Source organism: Rhopalosiphum padi, chromosome 4, assembly GCF_020882245.1.
Source record: "Rhopalosiphum padi isolate XX-2018 chromosome 4, ASM2088224v1, whole genome shotgun sequence".
Taxonomy (NCBI): domain Eukaryota; kingdom Metazoa; phylum Arthropoda; class Insecta; order Hemiptera; family Aphididae; genus Rhopalosiphum; species Rhopalosiphum padi.
In genome coordinates, this window is record NC_083600.1 from 28,937,268 (window position 1) to 28,955,516 (window position 18,249).

The 18,249-nt window shown below is 28.0% G+C and overlaps 1 protein-coding gene across 2 annotated transcripts in view; it reads left to right on the forward strand.

Annotated features, from left to right (window-relative positions):
- The window catches only part of LOC132930148 (fork head domain-containing protein FD4-like), a 41,789-nt gene that overhangs the window by 1,896 nt on the left and 21,644 nt on the right, over positions 1 to 18,249 (forward strand). The window contains exon 2 of one of the 2 annotated variants that reach the window (XM_060995847.1): positions 6,681 to 7,668. In XM_060995847.1, the coding sequence (XP_060851830.1) occupies positions 6,681 to 7,668 (988 nt within the window). The remainder of the gene's footprint in view (positions 1 to 6,680; positions 7,669 to 18,249) is intronic. The other variant, XM_060995846.1, reaches the window with a different exon arrangement.

The window sequence follows — 18,249 nt, forward strand, 5'->3', positions numbered from 1 at the left end:
ATTAATATTCGTCATTTGAATTTTTTGGAAAATACCTAACCCGCCAAAATCATTCTTAGTTGATATAACGTTGCGTATTATCGTGTCTTGTCTTAATATACAAGTTTAAAAATTAATATGGTTATAACTTAAAACAAATAACAATTGAGCAAAGTCATTATTCATTCAGTGGATATTGTTTACCAGAGGTAGGAGAAAAACATGATAAAAACATGAAATGTATCCGTATAGCAGACTATACAAAGTATACATTGCAATGGTCTTTAACCTTATCGGACTCGTGACCCATTTTAATAATTATTTATTTTTTACAACCCGTACCTATATGTTAAAAAAAATATCTAATTAATAAATACCATTATTTGATATTATATTTGTAAAACTAGACTAATTTAATGAATTTATTATTATTATTATGGATATATGTTCGTAGGATTGAATAAAAAAACATTTTTCCTAAATTATTTGGTTTTTAGTCATTAAAATTATGAATTATTTGCGACTTTCAACTCAATTCTAAAGCTCACACGACCCACTGGTTGATGACCATCACTGTCGATATAGACTGTAGACTATAGATACTTTTTAATAATAAATAGGTACTATAATAATGTCATCAACTATTAATAATATTATAGGTAAAATTTTTAATCACTGTCTAAAATATACTTATTTAATATTACATATAAATATTATATTTAAATTATTTTATGATAAATTATCATTATTTCGTCACTCCCGTCCAAGATTCAATGAGCCATTATTATTTGTAATTTCATGAAATTTGGTATTCTATTTAATATTGCAATGTTTTTTCTTTTTAACAACAAAATTTTGAATGACACACATAGATAACTTTAAATTTCACACTGTACACGTTATACACGAGAATGCATTATTTTAGGTCCTATGATTTTTCTCAGAGTCACTTTAAAAAATATTTCATATCGTACCATTATATGGCACCTGTATAATATTATTATATCTTTATATTGCGGCTATTAATAAAAACTACTAACTACTAAAACTAACTAGTCCTGTTATAACGTGACAGTGTTTTGCCGTTATTCATTTTTGCAAATAGTGAATACTATATTATACAGCAAATAGTATTGATAATATAGTTAAATATATCTACATGGTCGTATGTACTTTGAAAATTGATATATATATATACATCATTATTATTTCTCTGTTTATTGATACTTTTAAAATTTTGGTACTTAAATAGTATATATATACAAGTATATTTTATTATACTGTAAAACGAATAGTGTATATATAATACGCATAAGCACGTGCAGTTTGAACACGGTAGGTTCGGCCGACGTTGGTGCGGTCACCCATCCGAGTTGACGGCGAGCGCGCGCGTTCGTGTGGAACGAATTGATCGCTGCGTGACAACAGAAATATAATATATGTTTATATCTGCGTATTGTATATTATATATCCTTACGTAAGTTTCAGCCTATAATATATACATAATATATAGGTACATGGGTTAGGTTAGGTTAGGTTAGATACACTGCATCACAATAGATATGATGTGTTTATATGAATTTAGTACAAATTATATAACTTTCAAACTAAATCGTGTCTATATGTATACCTAAATACATCGTCAGATATCAAAGCATTATTATTTTATGTATATATATATATATAAGTTAATATATTTTAATATTATATTGTATAAATACTTTATTAATCTCCTGTTAAGTGTTGATTGCATGTTGGTATACTATATACTATACTATACAATAATACGCGTATATCTTTGAATAAATAGCTGCGAAATTAATAACTAGATGATTGTAATTACTTGGAAACTTTTTTTTATCATTATTCCTTACATTCATTACAATAAAATATTTGCTCGACAATATTATATTATAAGTTTTATATATGTACAATTTATTTTGTATATATTACGCCTCTATATTATATAATTATTATAATGTTTATCTAATGTGGGTGGGTGAAAAGGCACTCCAGTTGTCCGTGAGAAGAAACTTTTTGAATCCATCTTAATAACGGTCTATACATAATATAGATCTATACGTATTCTAAAATATTGTCTTTATAATCTTAAAATTATAAAAATTTTAATACTTTAATGCACATAAATATTATAAATAATTATTATAATAATAAATTACTCTCCGTGGATCACATATTCTTTAAATGCCCCACCTATCAACATGCTCCAACAAGTTTAAACATTAACACCATATCACCTAAAGAAGCCACTCGGTCCCAGATAAGAATAAAAACATATTGAAATCTTCATTGCGACAGCCGATATCATAGTAAATATATAAAATAACCTGCCAAAAATGCTTATATACAATAATAATTATTGTACCTATATCCTAAGATAAAATTATATCAATATATATTATTTTAAAATTTTTTATTAATATCTAAAACATTAAAAGTTTAAGCTATTATAGCGTTAATAACCTATGTATTTAAAGCATTAAAAATAAAATAATAAATGTTGTTTTCAATTCAATACTTGTCTATAAATAATAAATTTAAATATTTATATAGAAATTTGAATGCATTGTTACGTCTATTACGATGTAATAGTAATAGTAATACACAAATCACAATATCATGTTTATGTTTATATAACTATTAAATATTAAGGTACTGACGTATACTACAGTTCATATTGGTACAAACAACACATTTTAATTAAATACTTCAATATTAAATATTTCAATAAGAACTTTTTTAATTTATTCCCTGTTTAATTTATTAATTATGTAGAAAATTACATTTTACATACATATTATAATATAGTATTAATGATGATATAGGTCCTATTTGTAAGCCACCTACATACATTTTAAAAACAACAAATAAATATAAGTTTATTATATTATCATTATTATTATATATATATATATATATATATTTGACAATAAATTAGGATAGTGGTTTGACTATATACTTAAAATTAAAATGATTCTATATAAAAATAAATTCATTATAAATATAATATATAATAAGATTATATAGAATATCAAATTTAACTGATATATGTCGTGTTATAATAATTTAATTAAAATAGTTTTCGTTTTTTCGATCTGTGTATATGGAATTGTTGTGAATTGTCCATACATTTTTATGTATACCACCTATGCAAAAAAAAAAAAAATAAGTAAAAATGAGGGAACAAATTATTTAATTAAAATAGAATATTAATATAGTTTTCTAAAAAATAATTTAATTACTATAAAAAAAAGTTAAGTATTTTATATTGTTTATAAACAATAGATAGTACCTATAAAAATGTCTATTATATAAAGAGTACTTAAATTTCAAGACATATATTAAATAAATATTATATATTTCTTTTTATTATACTTTTACATTAAATAAAATTATATCAGTATCGGAGTTAATGACAAAATAAAATATAATATTATATTACCTAAAGTACATTAATTATTTTAAATGTATTGATTACATACTATTTCTAACAATCTAAATCTTATAGTTTTATATAAGATAGTTTTTATATTTAATTAAAGTTTATTTGATCACAAATTACATACCTAATATTTTATCTATTAAAATAATATATGTACACCTGACGTATATTCATAATATACGATGTGAATTCACCATCTTTTAAGAAAAATATAACAGGTAGCCAGGTAGGTATGATATTATTTGGAAAACAAGTTTTTACATATAAAACATATTATAATATTAGTATCTATACTGGCTACTATATATTTTATAAAAGTTGTTTTTAGAAATCATAATTAAATTATATTACAATAACTTAATTTTTATTATAAAAGAATTACGCGTAGATATTGGTTTGTTTGAATAATCTATTTTATACGTAATAAAATGATTGTATTAAAATAATTTTATTATGGTATAAATTATATAATATACCTACTAATTAGTGTTTTAATGTATAAAATCCGCAATTTTCAATTATATTTCAACCTGACTTGACTTGACCTGCAGTTATACAAAGTTTTATCAATGCAAATATGCTATTGTATTGCCTGTAGTTATATATTAGTTATATTTTCATTCTTCGAACATACAATAATAATGCCCTATAGACATTCAGTTTTATCTAATCTTGAATAAAACATCATACGAGGCATATTCGAAAAGTAAGGGCCGTTTTATTATAAAAAATTATAATCATAAGAAACAGATTTTATCAGCGCATTTAGTTTTCTACAAACCTACTTTAGTTTTCCACTTAATCGCTACTTACTTCTAAGCATTTTTTAAACCACTGCACCAGCTTATTACCTCTCTGCATAGAAGCTTCTCGCCTGAGATTTTAACCAGTCAACGACGGCGTTCTTGAGTTCTTTGTTGTTTTTAAAACGTTGTACATTAGCCATCGAGCCATTGTTTGAAGTGCAAGAAGAGGAACTATAGTCGATACTTGATAGGTGCTAGGTTAGAAATTAGAATTGTACGATGGGTCGTGAAAGCTGGTCAAAAAATTCCAAACGAAAATCTTGAATTTTCTTCTTAGTTTTGACAGTGGTGTGAGGACGTGCGTTATCGTGAAGGTTAGGTATAAGTCATATACATATTATAACCATGAATTAATTAATTTTTTTTAATTTTAAGGGAGCATATTATTTTTCTATTTTTGAATGCGAAAAAAATATTAGCAACGCGTAGAATTTATAGCTTCCTATAATAAGTATGCCTAAATAAAATGATTTTATATTTTTTTTTTATCTAAAGAATATACGTACTATAATATAATAGAATACATAGCTCTCAAATAATACCTATAACTATAAATTGATATAATTTAGAAAAAATTAAAATATAGATAATTTACTTGGAATAAATATATTATACGGACAAAATAACAATATAGTTAAAATAATTAACATATATTTATTCATTACTAAAAACTATACCAAAACTTTATATTATAAAAAATTATGAGGCAATAATATACTATCTGTGCCATTTATTCCTCAACATTTATTTTACTGTAATTTCGCAATTTTATTTAATTTAGTAAGTATAAAAAGTGGATACCAAAATACACAACATTTAATTGACTACAAATTGCATTATTTCAGTTAAATAAACAAAATAATCACTAAATTAAACCATTTGTACAGTCAAAATAATTATAACACCTCAATAAACGAAAGAACGTATTTTTAGATGTAAGTATGATAATATATACTTAACTGAAATCAACGATTTTGCATATTTTAAAGGTATTTGAAATATAGATTGCAAAATATTTATCATTTTTTAATCTGCTCGATTCAAATTAATGTAATTTAATACTCAATGTACTGTAAAATATTGTCATCAAACCAACAAATCAATTCTCAATATTAGTAAAAATGTATAAAATATTATATTTATTGATGTGAGAACATTATTTGACATTCTATAGACAAGTTGTCAAAATGCTAACGTTGTTTATAATAACAGTATTTTTTTCATTGGGATGAAATTTAATGATCATATTTAAAATTATTACTATTCAGGTCACACATGCATAAATATATAAAGTAGCTATACCAGTATATACATAAATACATAATATATACTATTACATAAAAAAGTATAGGTTGCATAATAATACGTAGTACTTAAATATTGATGAAATTGCATTTAATCTCGATTAAATTAAATACAATTAGTACACGCATGCACTGCATTTCTGATAAAAATAAAACCACATACATATAGGATGCAAACAATTTAAGGTCGAATTATTTTTACGTTATTTATCGATCACGCCCAATTTGCGATCGGATTAGTAAAAAATTGATGATTAAATCATAAAAAAAATTGTTTCTCTGTGTAACTTTATAGATATTAGATATTATTAGACTTTAATACCTACATTTTTTATTTGTTATCAAAAATATTACATTTTTCTAGTAAAGGTTAAGAATAAATATAATATCAATATTTTCCCTGATCTTTTATTTGCAATAGGTAAGTAATAAGTAATAATTAATAACTTTTATGTTTTTTTATTGTTGGTATTTCACGTGATACACAATACGATTATAATAATATAATGAAAGAAATCAATTTGCCCTTCAAATACAACTCGTACCTATAGGATATAATAGAATTTTTAAATTGCCTATTGGCCAGTTTTGCTTTAATACAATCAATATTTGCTCATATATTATTATATGTACATTGTACAAATTGTATACAGTTTTTTATTTCAATTATAACTTGATAATTTATTGCAGAATTATTACGTCGAATGATGGAATTCAATATAAAGTTTGATCGAATATTTTTGCATATTTATATTGTAAAAACCTACTTTATAAAAAAAAGGCATAACCAACAAATTTAAGAAGTTTTAATAACTATAATTAGTGATATCATGTTAAAATAATATATGCATTTAATATATTATGGATTTTTACTGCGAAAAATCAATGATGACAATAGGTACACTCGACACCAACTGTTGTGCAGTAAAGCGATTAGCCCACTCGCCCTTTTTTTTTTTTTTTTTTAAAAAATCGCGTGTTATTAGATCACTAAAATTCACGCCATATGAATAATAACCACTATTATAAGACAATATTAAATAACAATATTATATTATATGACCCTTTTTCACATATATTATAGCATTATCTCTATAATATTATATCCTATCACACCGCGTGTTTCAGGTGGCAGAACTCGCTGCGACACAACCTGTCGTTCAACGACTGTTTCATGAAAATCCCGCGGCGACCCAACCAGCCGGGCAAGGGGGCGTACTGGACACTGCACCCTGACGCACTGGACATGTTCGAGAACGGATCGTTTCTGCGGCGCCGCAAGCGGTTTAAACTGCCGGCCGCCGACCGGGCGCTGTTGGAGGCTACGTTCGGCCGGCCGTCGTCGTCGTCCGCCGCCGCCGACTTCGACACCGATTCGCCGCCACTGCGGCCGTTGCCGATCGGATTTCAGCGGCCGCCACCGCCGCCTCCACCGTACCGGAACAATGTCATGTCGTCGGACGGAGCGACGTCGCCGATCGGCACCGAACAGTCGTTGTCGCCGCCGTCGATCCACGCGGCCATCGGCGGCACCACCGCGGCCTTCGCGACCGCCACTTCGATGGCCAACCACCTGCACCGGCACCACAAGCCCAAACCGTTTACCATCGAGAGCATCATCGCTCCGGGCGGCGCCCGCAGACGTCACTCTTCCGACGACGAGCCGTCGCCACCGGATGTCCCGCCGCCGACATCGTCCCCCACACCACCGCTGCCGACGTCGTCCCCTACGCCACCGCCGCGGACCGAACGTACTCATCGCCGGTACCCGCCGCCGGTGAGTCTGCTACCGTCTCAGCCGCATCACCTAGTCGTCGACCACCAGCAGCAGTTCCTCCACAACGCCCACCACCACCACCCCCACAACGGCGCCGGCAGCAATGGATACGCGGAACTGTACGCGTACTTAATCCAACAGCAGTCGTTCGCCGTGGCCACCGCGGCCGCAGCGGCCGCTTCTAGCATATTTCCGGGGCCGTCCGCGCCCCTGCCGCCGTTCCACTACATGCCCCACCATCACGTCACCAACGCCGCCGCCGCCGCCGCTGCCGCTGCCACCGTCTTGCCGCCGTTCCCGCAGCTGGCCAACTTCACGAACCTTCATGACTGCGGTACGGCAAGTGTAATTTAATATAATACATAATACATAATAATTATTATACAGTTTTATGTGGTTTTTTATGGACACGCTAGGACGCGCATAAGTCTATCTTGTGAAATATTGAGGGGGTTCAAACATTTGGTAGCAAACTGACCGGTTTTGCCACCACACCCCTAAAAATGAATTTTTACATTTAATATAACTCATCATAATAAAATAGTAAAGGGTTCTCATTATTATAATAATTAAAATACTTACAATCATAAAAAATAAAAATTATTAAAGTACAATTATTACCATTTTTAATTTAATTTTATTAATCTATTACACTTTTAGTCAAATGTATTTAAAATAGTTTCATTACTTAAAGCTTTGAATCTTATATTTTTCAATATATAATATTGAAAGATCATTAAATTTATTTTATTGCGTGTATGTTTTTAGCTATATGGTATTTATTTTCCTCTTAGCAGAAAAACTTCTTTCGCACATATAGCAGAACTAATAGATAATGTTAAAACAAGTTGGATCATCTTATAAAAATTAGGAAAATTTTGAGGTGAATTTTTTTTTTAAGAAATTAAATAATATTTTTCCCAATAGAGCCGTATATATTATAAACAAATAGTGACTTAATTGGGTGGTATGTTACCATAAAAAATAAATTGATAAATATATAGCGTAAACTAATAATAATAATAAATTGTCCCTAATCGATTCTATAATCTGTACAAAAATATAATATTGTTTGTTTAATATTTTTAAGGGGCTTTATCTTCAAATTATTTTGTAAGCACCCCTCCTGATCTCCATCAATGCTTGTGCGATAAACACGCCCAATGCTCTGTGGGTAAGAATACTGACAGCGATCGGATTTATACAAATGATACATGTCTTACTACTTACACCAACTCTCGCTTATGTTTATACTTGTGGCTTATCGACGGTATATATTGTACTACTTACTTGATATTTATGTGTGTATTACACTAAAATAATGTTGAACGATTATTTTACCAAATGTTTTCTGATAAACCAATCGTCCAATAATACGTAAATTAGGTACAATCGTTTCCAATTTCTGAGAAATATACGATTATTGTATAGAGACATATGGACTATATGAAAGTATGAAACTGTCTATTCTGACAGAGAATAACTTTTAAACAATTTTTATGAGTAGGTGACTATTTATGCTTTTTACCTTGACGGTCTATAATAAATAGACGCGTAATCTTCAAAAAACAGGTGGTCGAGTCGGAAGTGATCAAGACTTGTTTCACCACTGAACAACACGCCGTATAATATAGGTGTAGGTACTATTAGTATGTCTAAAACCTACGTGAAAATGGAAAACTGCGATGCAAAAACGGTTAGTTATACGTATATCACTATACTTCACTAGATAATCGTGGACCGAATTTCATCGCCGCATTTCAAAACATCTATACATAATGCTCTTATAGAAACGAAAAAAATGTACGCAAAATTTTAAACGATTTCATGTTTTCAAATGAAATATACTGATGTACAATAGATACATAAATAATTTTACAGCTATAAAAACATATTATAAGTTATCTTATATAAAATTCTCGATAATATTATACAACATTAATTAATTTGTAAACTGCATATTATTTATTCACTTTTAAGAACACCCATAGGTACCTATACCATTCAGTTAGGTTATGTTATATTATGATGTGTATAATTAATTTAAACACTTTTAAGCGTTTTCGGTCAACGAATTTTTTTATTATTATACTCTTTTTTTCCTTTATACTTTTTTTAAATGATTCATAACCGTTGAACCCATTGTCCACGTTATAAACGTGTAACGAGCCCACTATTATATTATATAAGCATTAGTGTACACAAGCGCACACGCATACTCACTTACACAAAATTTCGTGTTATAGTTATTGTTGCATGTGTTGTACACGTCGTGTAACGCTTCATAAAATATTATGCATTGTTTGAAAAACTAATATTAATATGGTATGCTTAAATTATCATTACATTTGTGTGCATATGAATACATGATATAGGCACTGATACGTGTACGTGTATGGTGTATTCTTATGATATAAATATACTTTATGGTGTTTTGTTTTCTATTCCGTCAGAAGACATTATATTGTCTATTTTTTATATAAAACACGACCATCGCGCATCGTAACGAAAAAAAAAACACATAATTTAATAAATTTAATTTTGATATTAGTAGGTGTCGCACACAAACTATATGTATCTTGTTCTTTAGACGCCTTGTTTACGTTTAATTTAATACTTTATAATATTATATTATTATTGTGCACTTGTACATTACATTATTACCTACTTAAATGGATATAAGCATGCACACAACACTCAACAATAATACAAGTATAATAATATTTTACCACAGAGCCGACAAGCGCTGAGAACTGAGAAGGAAGAACTCACATGGGGTCCATATAATCATTGATCAAATAGTAATAGTATAATACTATATAATATATAATAATAGAACCTATTATTTAATCAATGATATAATATTATAAATACACCTGCATATCCAGTCGTGTACTCGTGTATTGTTGTAATGTTGTAGAGATTATAAATTTAAAATCCTATTTATTATATACATATAATATACTTTGTAGAAGTTCAATCTTCACTGAAAGTATTGTTAAAAATATCCTGCCCTTATTCGATCCTGAATATTTTTAACAGGGCTCGGGACTTAGAGTATTTGCTTATTTTTATGGATTGATTTAAAATGTACCAGAGTGCTATGGAAGTGTATATCATGTTACAATACGTTCAATTATGAAATTTGAAAGTGCGATTTTTTAAAACATATTTGCTTGCTTATTTCCAGTTTTTCTGATTATTTTTGCTTTTTTGACCAGTTTTTCTACTTTTCATAGTTTTTTTCAGTAAATTCCTCGGAAAATCTATAAACAATATAGCAAAATGCCTCGTAAGTGAAGTTTGATTTTTTTTCTAATATAAAAATTTATTTTTTTATTTTTATTTTTTAGTTAGAAACTTTTCCTAATTATTTTGTTTCAATATTTTTTGTAATTTTTAATTATAGCATTTTTAGCACAGTTAAAAATTATGTCTAGTACCTACTTTATCATGTAAAAAAAAGTTTTTTTTTTTTATTATTAAATATTTTTGCTGAAATTTAAGTTTTTTAAATGCTTATTTGAGTGCTTATAATGATGTTTTTAAGTGCTATAAGTCCCGAGCCATGTTTATTACTATTATCGATAGATGGAAGATTTGCCAATCGTTTGTGTAATTTTAGATGGGAATATACAATTATAAAATATCTATTAAATGAACGTGACAAAATTTGTAAGTTGATTTATAATTTTTAATTGTTTACTTTCACATTACGTTTATCACAGTATAATTGATATTCTGTGGTCGTACAGTAACATCAGAGTGTATATTTGTGGCTACTTCCTATTATACGAATTAAATACGTAAAAATGTAAGATCCACAATGGCCAAAACCCAAAACACATATGTATATAACATTTCTTGTTCATCAACTTAAACGTCGTACATCCGGTACAAGATTAATAATATTTAAATACTACTACTTGATTTACTGACAAATATTTGTTTAAGCGTGGATATTGTTGTCTTATTTTAATAATATAATATTTTTGAATATGATTTCAACTTGAAATTTATAAAAAATAAAAATACAATGTGTTTTAATTATTTATATTCCCAAGAACGATGTCGTTCTCGCAATGAGAGTATAATAATATCTTCTGTATATAAAACAGTTACCTATTTGTGTTTTTAAGTTTAGGAAAGAGGTGGGTATATATGATTACATTTAGTAGGAGTGTGTTCAGTGTTCATGAGAATATAAAAAATACTCTAAATATATATTATAGCATATAGCATATTGTTGGTACCTATATAGAAATATAAATACGTAATTACGATATTGTTATATTATTTTCGGTTACTCGACACAAACGCGGGAAAAAGTAATTCTTTCAACTCGTCCCTCGAGTGTTGATGGTATAATATAAGTATAATATTTATATACGTGTACATACATGATATGTATATATTTTATACTTGTATATGTGAACCTACTGTTCGTGTTCAATAATATCGACTTAAAGTTCACGTTCCACGCAAAGGTGGCTTATAACTTACTAGTTCCGCCACTGGGGACTGCAGCGATGAGGGTACTGCGACCCGATATAAAAATAATAATAAGTGACTTCTCGAAGGGCATTGAGCACTTCCAAACTTATTTTCGAGGGCGTTCTTCAAACTAGTATGAGTGATTTGATATAATAAAAAAAACGACCAGCAGAGAGTGGGTATAAACTGTGTATACATATATATATTATACTCGGGTATACAAAAAATCCTCCGTGAATTGCGTGACTGCAAACTTGATAAAACAATTCGGATCACTTTTTTCTTTTATAATCTATTATACTATATAAGTACTAAATATACATATTACATACGTACTTATTATATTATTAGCCCGTGCGAGATGTTAAATTAAACGGTTAAGAACTATATAATATATATACATATTTATATCATGTATGATTTTTTTTTTAAGTTTTCTACTATTTAATGGGAATAGTTAATTATTTCATACACAGAAAGTGTGCCAAAAAATATACATACACGTATATTATTCAAATATTCTTAATTTTTACGTTAAAAATTAAATCTATTAAATTATAAAACGCTATTTTGTTCGAATTAAATTCAAACCCATATACCTATAATACTGATAATTTAATTGCATACGATTTGGCAACTATCATATTATTATTATTATTATTATTTTAATTATCAAGCACTGGTCGAGTGACTTTCCGCATCAGACCAATTACTACTCAGGCGTATATATACTATATTATACTATAACATATATTATAAGTATATTTGTATTTAATAGTAGTGCTGTATTGTGTATAATTTTCCACGGGTTTTTGTCCTCTTTTTATACTAATATTTGCTTGCTAGTTTCATAATCATATTGGAATTAAACAAATATCAATTATAAGTGGTACCTGCCTACATAATACACATAAGAAATATCGTTATAATAGAGGTGGGGAGCAAGCAATGGCAAGAAACAAAATCATAATTTATCAAACCGATAATAATAACTGTTTCATATTGATGTATGCAATGTGTGGGACTTTCATGTTGCGTTAGCTTTTTTCGCATAATGTAACTATACACACACGCGCGCACGCTTATATATATATATATAAATTATAAACCTGCTCATGGATAGTGTAAAAAATCAATAAGAAGATTAATTGCCTGTTTATGTTTGCACACGATAGGTCGTTTTTTAAAACACACAGCTAAGACAATATATAACGACTTGTATATATTATGTATATTATACATACAGGTACTTCGCTCATGCTGAATATAATTATGCTATATGATACAGAAAACGATTTAGTGAATTTTTGAATAGTAATTATTTGAAGGTCAATTGAAGGATTTATATCTTGCTGTGATTTAATTAATTTCCATAATAAATATAATAATATATAGGTACGTGAGTTAAAATATGTATGCACACACACATTATTTAGCTATAACTTTTTAAAACAAATATAGAAGAACAATTTTACTTTTTGGAAGGGAAGATTGACAGTTATTTTTTTTGTGTTTTTGGAAAATAATGTACTAATACTTAACTAATTTAAAAGGAATAAACTACATAAAATGTATATATTTATGTAAATTACATAATATGCAATTTTTTAATTAAACATCATGCGTTAAAAATATTTGATTTTTAAATCGATTCTAATGTTTTATTTCTTAATTCTTTGATATTCAATAAGTCAATATATAAATTTAATGTAGGCGTAGTGACGTGAGTGAATGACCGATTATCACTAATTTTATAATTTTATTTTATTGTTTTATTTTTATTTATGTTATTATTATTAATCGACTAAACACACTTAAAGTGTTATCACAGCGTAAAAGGGGTTGGAACCAATAATGATAGAATATAACGATTTTCGAAAGGTGAAAAATGGTGTTTATAGGCACATCTCCACTTAAGTTCTTACGAGATTAAGATCATCAGACCTAACGTCAGTTTTGTGGTGTAAAGAAAAGCAGATGTTTTATTTAATAATAAAGGTGTCGGACGCATTACGCGCGAACGACTACACACCACTATACTATATTATAATATATATATATATATATATTTAGATACATATAAACCTAAAATACTTATTATACGCACCTGGAGCCCGGTGTTGATTTTCTTCCGTGTATTACAATACCTATACCTATATATACTACTGGCTTCCGGAGGGGGGTAACGGCAAGTATAAAATCTTAGTGCTGAAGGCTTTATATAAACGTGTAATTAATTGATAATCATCTTTTGGGTTTACACTTTTTTGTTATTATTACTTACGTACCTATATTATATAATGCCTTTTTATACACGTACATAATATAATAAAATACAATAATATAATTGATATTAGTTTTACCATTGGCGCATGTGGAAGGCGCAACAAAAAATACACACATTCAAGGTTGTGTTTGTATTGTTCATATTACAGTGGAATCAGTGGAGTTACACAGATAGTCGACACAAAAATTGCAATTTTTTTTTGTCACCTAATTGGCTTATTTCATTCAAATATTAGTAATATTGGCCTATTGAATGAAAAATAGATTATAAATAACGATTATTTTAAAGGAACTTTTAATCGGTAGGAATATAATATTATATTAGTATTAACAACTGCTGATTAATCATGAGGATTATACATAATACGTAATAATTTTAAAAAAAATTCATTAAAATTAAAATTTAAGAATATAGAAAAAATATGTTTAATAGAAATAATGCTCAATGAAATATTATATTAAACATAGGTGCATAGCTAGGTATGTTTAAACTATAACGACAATAATAATAATAATATTTTCTTTATTACGGAAATAAAATCCAACTAAAGGTTGTTTTTTTTTAATAATATAAAATACATTTTTATAATAGATTTTAGTTTTAAAATTGTATTTACGAGAAACATATTTTATATAGTTTTATTATATAGTTGGGCTCTCTATATTCTAATTATGGACCAATTAAAAAAATAAGTTTCAACCATATACAGAGTAAACTATGTATACCTACTATGGTAGAAGTAACTACTTAAACTTACATTCTAAAACTTTTCAATATATTCTAATTTATATACATATTACATAATAAAAATTAATTGTTACTTATACATGATACATCATAAGGCACTTGCAATAATGCTAATACGTAAAAAACAAAATAAGAAAAAAATAAAAATATTTAAGTACTTTTATTACAAGTTGATAAAATACACATAATATTACATAAATATATTAATATTTTATATAGAAAATGATTGGTAATTTATTTATTTTTGTGGTGGAAGAGAAGGGAGTTGGTTCGATGAATTTAAATATTAGATTAAGTATAGCAGAAATTAAACTTAAATTGTAATACAAAATATATTAATTGTACGAAAACACTTAAAAATCAATATCCACCCTTAAATTTTTTGTACTTTAAAGATTTATTCGAGAGAAGATTTACTTAATGTAATATAATCTTTTGAAAAAATATTTTTTTATGGCTTAATTTCCATGAAAATGTGTATAGCCATTCAAAAGTGGTGGCTATCGCAATATAAAATAAATAAATATTTAGTAAAAATATAATATAATAACTCATACAAAAAAAAAACGACTTAATTGTATTACTTGGTTAAACACTTTTTTTTAAATTCAATAGATGCAATTAATTATATATTTAAACATCGTATTGTTTTTATAAATTACTCTGTATAATCTGGCCGTTATTTTAACACTAATCCATCAGAACAAAACAAGTTAGTAAGTATAAGGAAGAAAAAAGTTGATTTGCCAATTAAAAATAATATGGTTATTAATTTAAATTATTATTAATCTAACCTAAATATAGTATTTACACATCATATAGGTACAGCGTTAACCACTAGATTATTGAGGTACCTTTATTTCATTTATGTGATTAATGTTATCTACGCCTGATAAAATAGTATATATATAGGTATAGGTACGTTATTTTCCGTATGTCATTAAAAATAAATAATAAATGATAAACCTTTGATGAATATACCTTCACGTAGTTTTATTGACTTAGGTCAATACCCATTATATTATTATCGAACATTATCATTTTTCAAGCTAGAACCAAGTTTAATGAATAATATAATAATTGGAAAGTTTAAAGGTTTAATGGCATTTGGAGCGAAATACGCAACATGTTTTAAGTAAATCATTGATAACATTACTTGGTATTATTATTATGATGTTTTTGAAAACCTACAAATAACATTTTATCATATTTCATTTCTAAAAAAACAACACTAACAATTTAATATTTTATATTATTAAATCAAATAAAAATTAAACTAGATAAACACGATTAACTGTTATTTGTTGGTTTTTTTAGTATGATTTTATAATATATATAATACATATATTACAATAAAGTTTCATACTTTTCAATAAAAAAATGTATTATTTAATTCACATATAAACGGCATATTTATAATTCGCCAATGTAATATAATTATAATCAATATAATATGTCATACATAGATTTATTATATTTTTTACATCATGATTATACCTTGCTGTTTAGTATATGCACCAAAAATAAATTGTTCATGATGATCTGAAAGCTTATTGTGTTCATTAAAAAGATGCCTATAATTTTTTTTATTTGTCATATTAATATACAAAAATTCACAAATTTGTAATATTATCGTTGATTATAGAAATATTAATATTTATAATAATTAATGGAACAAATCATTTGTTTTTCTTTTGACATTGGTGAAGGGCTTAACCTTAATAATTAATATTGCACATCTTATTGATTGCCTATACGCCAATTGGCATAATTACGAATTTGGAATCAATAATAGAAATGTATTCAATCGTTTTTCATTAATAAGTTATAAACTCTAGTTTTAACAAATAGATATGTATATCATACAAATCTTTACTATTTATTATACCTACGTGGTATCGAAGCAAAAGAGGTTTACGTATAAGTCACAGTCTGGCTGCTTTATACACAGTCATGTACCATTATATATATATATATATATATTTCATAGGTATATACCTATTTTTTTCCAAACGCCTATTAGTTATTAAACACAGACATATATATCATAAAATATTTTTTCTTACGTTAAAACTTAAAAGCAAACTCTACGAAAAGTAAAATAAAATCGTAGTTTTTCGCATTTCGCCGGCGTAGTAAATAACAATAATAATAATAAAAAATCCGTCGTACTCATTAACTTTGCCGCCTCTTGAAGGTCTGTACTCCGGGGCCATAAAAAATAAACAAGACTGAAAAGTAAGTTTATATTTTGCGGTCCCGTATATTTGTGCAACAGTTCTACACCTATCATCTACACATACGCACATAAATACAATAATAACAACTTGTGTAGGAAAAATAAGAAGAAGAAACCTTTTATTCTTATAACCGCAAATACGTTCACCCGACACCTGGGCCCGCGTGGCTGCGCGCAGACGAAAATTATACGACCTGACCGCTGCCGATGTGTGTCTTAAACATAATATGCTATTGTATCGGGTCGGTCGGTACACACACACACACGCCGCTCGCGTTTATCTTTTTAAATTCCAATTACCCGCCCTACACATACATACACACACACTAACACCCATTATGTTATGTACTATATACTGTTGTACACGTATATATACCACAGCAGAGTAATAATATTATACGCTCATAATATAATATATGTGTATAGAGACATATAGAGTTAGGTATAACATATACGTGTAATATACTTGTGTCGGGTTGTTCGCCATCCGACCGCAAAACACTTCTGTGCCCTCTCGACGGTAATATTATAATATGTATAATGCGTGTACCTATCTTGTATGTGTAGCAGACGCACGCAGACGCGCGAGCTAGCGCACCGCTCGCTAATAATAACGTTTTACCTCTTCTATGTAGGTAATATATTATACTTCCTTTTATGTTGTTTTTTTCACACGCCGTCCGTCAAACTCGCGGTGGTGAGACGACCTATACTCGTACACGATCGGTTCGAAACTACCTATAAAGTGTTATAAAATATAATAATATAACGTTTATCTATATAGTATATATTGTAATAAATATGCATAACATGATGTTTTATAGATCCGATCGAGTCCTCCTCTCTGCGTTGCACGAACGGTAGCGCTCGATGTAGGCATATTATATAATAGCCAGTCGCAGAAATTTGAATCCCGAACATTAAACAAGCGCTACGATTAATATATACAATGGTCTTATGGCGATCATAATTATTATTGGCATACGAGTATTTACATGCGTTATTTATGATGCGTACTGAACGTAATAGCAGCTCAGGTATACGATAATGATCCAAAGATGTATTAACATATATGACTGGAGAGTACCAGCACGTCATATAGATGTGACAATCATTATATGGGTAACATATAATATGGTACTGAAATAAAAAA